At 35.6% G+C, this 7,273-nt stretch overlaps 1 protein-coding gene across 1 annotated transcript; it reads right to left on the bottom strand.

Annotated features, from left to right (window-relative positions):
- Positions 1–1,580: 1,580 nt before the first annotated feature.
- Positions 1,581–4,035, bottom strand: LOC123526225 (ganglioside GM2 activator-like). The gene is made up of 4 exons (XM_045305279.2): positions 3,847–4,035; positions 3,062–3,266; positions 2,305–2,512; positions 1,581–1,856 (listed from the first exon to the last, which is right to left on the bottom strand). Exons 1-4 carry the CDS (start codon positions 3,920–3,922, stop codon positions 1,737–1,739), a joined length of 609 nt encoding a protein of 202 aa, XP_045161214.2. The 5' UTR covers positions 3,923–4,035; the 3' UTR covers positions 1,581–1,736.
- Between the last annotated feature and the right edge of the window lie 3,238 nt (positions 4,036–7,273).

The raw sequence follows: 7,273 nt of genomic DNA, 5'->3' as shown, positions 1-7,273 counted from the left end.
AGCAAGCAAAGCCTTGAAATTCATAGCTTCTATTTCTGTAGTCTATAAATACAGGACTTCCTTTATATATGTTTCATATTAATAAAACTAAGTTTATTGTCGATGCGCATTGAAAAGAAGTATACTTGGTAAAGTATGTTCTTGCACTGCTTTAAAATATTCCCTGTTTATAGATAATATTATCTCAGACAAACTCCTAGAGCGTATCAAATATAATCTCCGACTAAGAATATGACCAAAATCTGTATTATTTTCCTACTATATATTTAGGATATAAATTCTGTCAAAAATACATAGAACATGGATAACCGTATTGTACCTTTTGTATTGTATGTAGCCGGACTACTTTCATTTAATTAATATGCATGATCTGACATAGTTCTATAAATAGCGTGCACAAAAACTTCAATCGTTTCTATTAATGACAAGCATTTAATTAAGGTTTCGTTCCAGAACAAAACAAAAAACAAAAAGGTGGATTAATATAACAAATTCGTCATTACAACAGTAGCTAGATATTGGATATCGTATTCGGCTCTCGTTGATTTTTCAAGCCTTTAGGGCGGATCACACTCGGCGCTTGCTCGCCTCGTGAGATCCGACCTGGCAAAATCCGTTCGAGCCGGATACAACATCCCGGATCTAGCTGCTATTATGATAGCCCTATTATACTTCCTATATATAATGCAGTGGGGCCTCCGGGGCCGAGTTGCTAAGGTCGCTGCTTCGAATCACTTGCCCCTCAATGTTGGTTCGAGCCTCATCCGTGAGGAAGCCATCCAGCTGGCATACGGAAGGTCGGTGGTTCTACCTTGGTGCCCGCTCGTGATGAAATAATGTACGGAGAGGCACCTGGGGTCTTCCTCCATCGTTGCCATATGACTTGCGATTCTGTTGGTACGACGTTAAAGTCAACAAATGTATAATGCAGTATTTTTTATCATAAAAGCGTGTGTCTAAAGCAATTCCATTTCGGGGAAGTGGAGTACAACATAAAAAAAAAACAATATTTAAACAATAGGTCATATCCAATTTTAGTAGTTTATCTGAAAACAGTATACATATAAGCTGACTAAATTCTTCAGCCGACTCCTGTTGTTCTGACCTATATTTTGGAACATGGTGGGATGGGAGATGGGGATGGTAAGAATGAGTTTAAATGAATTGTAAATGAATTTAAGATCCCCAGCAGTGTTTTTATCACTGACCGTTCCGTGACAGTGCCGCACTGTGTTCCTATGCTTCATTTGTTTTGTTTTCATGTGTTTGCTGTAGGTGTTTGTGGGTGTGGGGGTGTGCGCGTTCGTCGGTTTACTCAGTCGCCATTTTGTTTTACAGTTGTAGTGGCAATGATGCTGTTCAATTATTCATATGTACACATTCATATCTTAGGCTGGTTTTAGATTATTTGCTCTCAAACAAGTTCCAAATAAATCTTCGCATGGCTGAATAGTTTGGCCAAATTCAGTATACATGTATAGCTATTCTACCACGTAGAGGAACATATGTAATAAATGCAATAGAAATAATGTATGATATTTTTATTACTAAAAAAAAGAGGATTAGAGTACAACAAAAAGCAATAGTTAATTAATTTAATTAAATCAATCTGGATATTTCATCTGACAAGGAAAAACAAAATTTGTATACGGATTCCTCTTTATATTTCCACACTATACAATCACCAGGTAGAAAGGAATAGTCATTCAATTTAACATAATGACTGTCAAAACCGATTAGCCGACCACTGAAACTCCTGAGTAATTATTACCAATCTCCACCTCGAACTGTACACAGCCAATGTTGTCTGGACTGGTCGGATCGTCTTTCAATGATATCCGGATTCTGAAGCGGCCCTTTAATATAGAGAAAATGTGTAAGCAGGAGCAGATATATGGTGACTAAGTCCCACTAGAATTTAATATTTAAGTGAAAGATTTCGAAATCCTTGTGTTTGTTTCTTTTATTCTCCCAGACTATAAACCTATTAACACAATGTACATAATCAGGACAAGGCTGGCCGCACGTCTTAGAAAAATATTTTAACAGTATTCTGTTCAGGCAAGTTTAAAAATAATTATACATTATCAGTAAATTCAGATAAGAAAATAGATAAATGTATTCATAAAAAGAACCATTTTCATATTTATGTGTCGGTATTGTCGGAGTTGCTAGTTCTAGATGTGCAACGGAATAACGTTTAAAGGGCCTATTATGTAAAACATGCCATTCCGTGAAAGTTGGTAATTTTATTCTAAAATGGAAAGACTGACATGTTGACAAAGAACAACACTGAACACTCACTGTCATAAACTGTGAGATAGAACCTTGAATTCCTTGAAGCCTTATTTTTATATGATTCTCATAGATTGTTTTTGGATCGATTGGGCAGTGTGCGTCATATCCCAGAGTGGTAAAGATTATCTCCTCAATTAGGTACTCGAAATCCCCGGAGTTTACTGACTGACTGTTTCGAAATTTATCCAGCACCGCACAATAATCGATGTTTGTACTGCAAATAATCAAACAATAATTTAACTGAAGTATTTCATTCTTACTTTAAGCAAATTGAAACAATATAATAGATTTAGACTCTTTCGAAACTTTATCTAAAAGGTTGTAATATTAACTTTTTAATTCCTCTCTCCCTAAATTCAGCGACTGGAAGGTGTATTCTACACTTTTTCAGTCAAATTCATTTTCACCTATCGAAGTTGAACAAGATAACAATAAAAGGTTGAACCGTTTCATGCCAGTGTGAGCTATGTTTCATTTAAAAACAAGTATACCGAGTTTCAGAATGTAGCCTTGCAATTTGTCAATTTCAAATCATTTAACAAAATTTCAATGCTATTCTCCAAACTCAGTTGAATCAGCTTTGAAAAGAAGAAAGTCTTAATCTGGTTGCTCTTTCATGGCACTAGATGAGAAAAGACGCTAGCGTCTTCTGTGAAATGGCACCGTAAACTTCCTCCTAATACCTGGAAAGAAAAACAACTAGAAACGTCCTAACGATATACTACCAACAGACGCCACTGTCCTCCTGGTAAGAAAGACTTACCAGGATCCCCATGTATTTTCAATACAAGGTAATTTGTTCCACATTCCAAGAATGTTCTTCTCCTTTACAAAGTCGAGCCACAGGTTACTGATCTGTCGGTTAATTGTTATACTGATAGCTGCACGAAGTTCTCCAGGAAACAACAATGGCGGCGGAAAAATGACCATTTGGTGAACAGTAAAGGCTGCTGTACTATTGTCGGTGGCTAAATGTCATAATACTCATAAAATAGTTTTTAGAAACAATATGACATAGACAAATACTTATGAGTAAAACCCCATTAGCCTACTTTACACATGAAGATCCTCTAATCATATAATTATTAAACTTTGAAGCAGTTCATCTGCCAATGTCTTAAAACTTACGATATTTTACAAAGAAGTAGAACAGTATGTTGTTAATTTCATGTCAAAAGTTCAAAAATATCAGTTCATTTAAATAAATGGCAAATGTGAAAACGTTATTTTCGATAAAACTAGGCAACGACGTTATTTTGTTGGGATGTTTGTTTTAAATCGCTTTCTTAAATAAGATAAAGAAAATACTCTCCGCTGTTTAGTTCAAACCATTTTTTAACCAACCGGGTAACAGTAACTGAACATTATTGCAACTGAACCGACTGAACATATAACAGGCTAATTGAAGGCGCGTGTCTGTATTTAACAACAGAATTTGTAACATTAAAACAATAGATGACTTATAAAATAGACCGTAAACGCACATGGAGATAAATAAACACGAAAGAAAAAGATATAAAATAAAATTCGATAATAAAGAAGTCTTACCACAGTCTCTGAACTGGAGGGCAGACGGCGATGTAAAAGACAATGCCACTATAAATATCTGTATTTTAAAAAACATTTAGTCGTTCTGTTCTTATAGACTAGCGATAACAATTTGTTTTATAATGTGACCTAACATCGAGAGGGAAATATCTGCAAAAGAGCACATTTGGTAACTGAAAAATGCGTAAACAATAAACGAGAGGAGATCTAGTGCTATGTCAGAGTATATGCTCCACTGAACTATTTTTTTATTATCATATCTTGTGTATAAAAAGGTGAATATACTGAACATAACATTACCATAATACTTGTATTTAATGGGATTCATTTACAACAATAAACAATCTAAGAGTATAAGAGATCATGTGTTTTATCATATTGCATTTATAGGTTTTGAAACACTGTAAATTAATTCATAAGTATTTCTTTTGGAGAAACATATCGGTATATTTAACAATCTAACACAACACGTAAGAAATGCAGCCATGTATAGTAGCTAGTTATATTTCTTAGTGGGTGAGTGTTACAAAAAAGCAACAACTGAAAGACGAGCTTTAGCGAGCCTTCTGATATTTTTTCAGCACGAGCCTGCTACTGCACATGTGTTTAACTTATTATATACATTCCAGACGTTTAAATACACCTTTTCGGCCAATTTGAATTCTCAAGGTAGTTCTGCACTTTCGGATAAAAAATTTCTTATAAGTGTAATTTGATTTAACCCTGATTTTTCAAAACTTCAGAATGTTCTTAGAAAATTCGGCAAATAAAGAAGATATAATCATGAGCTCAATTTTTGCTAGACTGATTCGAAAAAATGTTGTCCTTAAACAAATATTCACAATGCGAGTCTATGGGGACATCACAATTTTGATAACATTTTCGCGAACAGATTTTTTCTACACATAAGGTTTTAATGACAAGTAGTAAATAAACATATGGCCTATGATATGGTGAAATAAAATGTATAGGTTCATGTGTATGTTTTTGAGATATTTCCCAATGATTAAAGGGATCCGAGCATTTCAAGTTTATCCGCCGATCTGCGTTTTCCGGATACATGAATGACGCTACGCCATTACTTCCGGTTAATCAAACGTGCGGAACTACCTTAAAGGTTAGAGAATACCAATTGTTTCCCATAGACTCCCATTGTAACATTATGGCGTGTACGGCCTTCTATAAATCGAAACACATTTTTTTCAAGAATTATCTCAGTTCTACCATCTTTGCATTGTTGGCATGGCGGGAGAAATTCGTTTGATAAAACTTTTTATCAATGCACATAATATGTAGTAAATTTTGTCAAAGTGTATAATAAAAATACTGTAAATGCAGTAAAAAAAATCAGCTTTGAAAAATAATCAATGCTTGGGTTTGTTTACATGACTGACGTAACAACGTGAGGACGAGTATGTAAACACTATCTTAACATTTGGCTACTTACCTTTTTGATAGTTATCTAACGTCGACCTTAATTTACATTGAGTCTTTCGTCAGGGCTAATTATTCTCAAAATATCTAGAAAGCATGCATGGTGACAGAAGATTTCGGGTACACGGTACAATCTAAAAAAAATCTTTTGCACGTCATCTGCGAAAAAAAGTTTAATCCTGTTTAGTCCAGTAAATTCGTGAGTAATGGCGTAAAAATGTTTGTTTCCGGTATCCCGACTTACCCTAAATTTTTCGCCAGACCCTAAATGTTTTTATGGCCTTGGATAGTATTTTTTTTTAACTTTTAAACAAAATGTTGCAAAGCTGCACATTTTATGCTTTAAACATGGTCAGTGATGTTAGAAATCAACTTACTAATGCTCTAAAGGCTTAACCCCCTTATTTGTATTCATTTTTGACACAAAAATAATTTCCGAAAAGTCACACTTAATACAACAGGAGGGGGCCTTCGTGACCGAGTGGTTAAGGTCGCTGACTTCAAATCACTTGCCCCTCATCGATGTGGGTTCGAACCTCACTCGGGGCGTTGAATTCTTCATGTGAGGAAGCCATCCAGCTGGCTTACGGAAGGTCGGTGGTTCTACCCAGGTGCCCGCTCGTGATGAAATAATGTACGGAGGGGCACCTGGTGTCTTCCTCCACCATTAAAGCTGGAAAGTCGCCATATGACCTATCATGTGTCGGTGCGACGTTAAATCCAAAAAAAAAAAAAATAATAATAATAATAATAATAATACAACAAGAGGGCCAAGAAGCCCTGTATCGCTCACCTGACCTATTGACCTAAAGATCATCAAGATCAACATTCTGACCAAGTTTCATTAAGATATGGTCATAAATGTAGCATCTAAAGTGTTAACTAGCATTTCCTTTGATTGGAACCCATGACCTAGTTTCTGACCTAACACGGCCCAGATTCAAACTTGACCTAAAGAGTCATGAAGATACAGTCATAAATGTGGCCTCTAGAGTGTTAACAAGCTTTTCCTTTGATTTGACCTAGTGGCCTCATTTTTGACCCCCACCTGACCCAGATTTAAACTTTACCTATAGATCATCAAGATTGACATTTTGACCAAATTTCATTAAGATATGGTCATAAATGTGGCCACTACAGTGTTAACAAGCTTTTCCTTTGATTTGACCTGGTGACCTAGTTTTTGACCCCAGATAACCCAATATCAAACTCGTCCAAGATTTTATTAAGGGTAACCTAGTATTTGATCCCACCGAACCCAGATTTGAACTTTACCTATGAATCATCAAGATTAACATCCTGACCAAGTTTCATTACGATATGGTCATAAATATGGCCTCTAGAGTGTTAACTAGCTTTTCCTTTGATTTGACCTAGTGACCTAGTTTTTGACTCTATAAGACCCAGATTCAAACTGGACCTTGAAATCATCAAGATTAACATTCTGACTAAGATTCATGAAGATATAGCCATAAATGTGACATCTACAGTGTAAACAAGCTTTTCCTTTGATTTGACCTGGTGACCTAGTTTTTTACCCCAGATAACCCAATATCAAACTCGTACAAGATTTTATTGAAGGTTACATTCTGACCAAGTTTCATTAAGATTGGGCCAAAATTGTGACCTCTAGAGTGTTAACAAGCTTTTCCTTTGATTTGACCTGGTGACCTAGTTTTTGATCCCAGATAACCCAATATTTAACTCGTTCAAGATTTTATTGAGGGTATTATTCTGACCAAGTTTCATTAAGACTAGGTCAAAATTGTGACCTCTAGTGTTAAAAGTCAAATTGTTGATGACGGACGGACGGACGGACGGACGACGGACACAGGGCGATCACAAAAGCTCACCTTGAGCACTTCGTGCTCAGGTGAGCTAAAAATGAAAAATAAAAATCCGACTTACCTACCCTAGTTTTTAGCATGTTACCTGAAACAAAGATTTTTTTAGGCCTAATACTTCAGAAAATAGGTAAACACAAACTACTTAA

Source organism: Mercenaria mercenaria, chromosome 14 (genome assembly GCF_021730395.1).
Source record: "Mercenaria mercenaria strain notata chromosome 14, MADL_Memer_1, whole genome shotgun sequence".
Taxonomy (NCBI): domain Eukaryota; kingdom Metazoa; phylum Mollusca; class Bivalvia; order Venerida; family Veneridae; genus Mercenaria; species Mercenaria mercenaria.
This window is presented reverse-complemented; position numbering and strand designations above follow the sequence as displayed.

Coding starts and splice junctions, on each gene's coding strand:
- LOC123526225 (XM_045305279.2), bottom strand. CDS start 3,922: ATGTTTTTTAAAATACAGATATTTATAGTGGCATTGTCTTTTACATCG. Junction 2,513..3,061: donor GAAAATACATGGGGATCCTG/GTAAGTCTTTCT, acceptor GATTATTTGCAG/TACAAACATCGATTATTGTG. Junction 1,857..2,304: donor CTATCTCACAGTTTATGACA/GTGAGTGTTCAG, acceptor TCTATATTAAAG/GGCCGCTTCAGAATCCGGAT.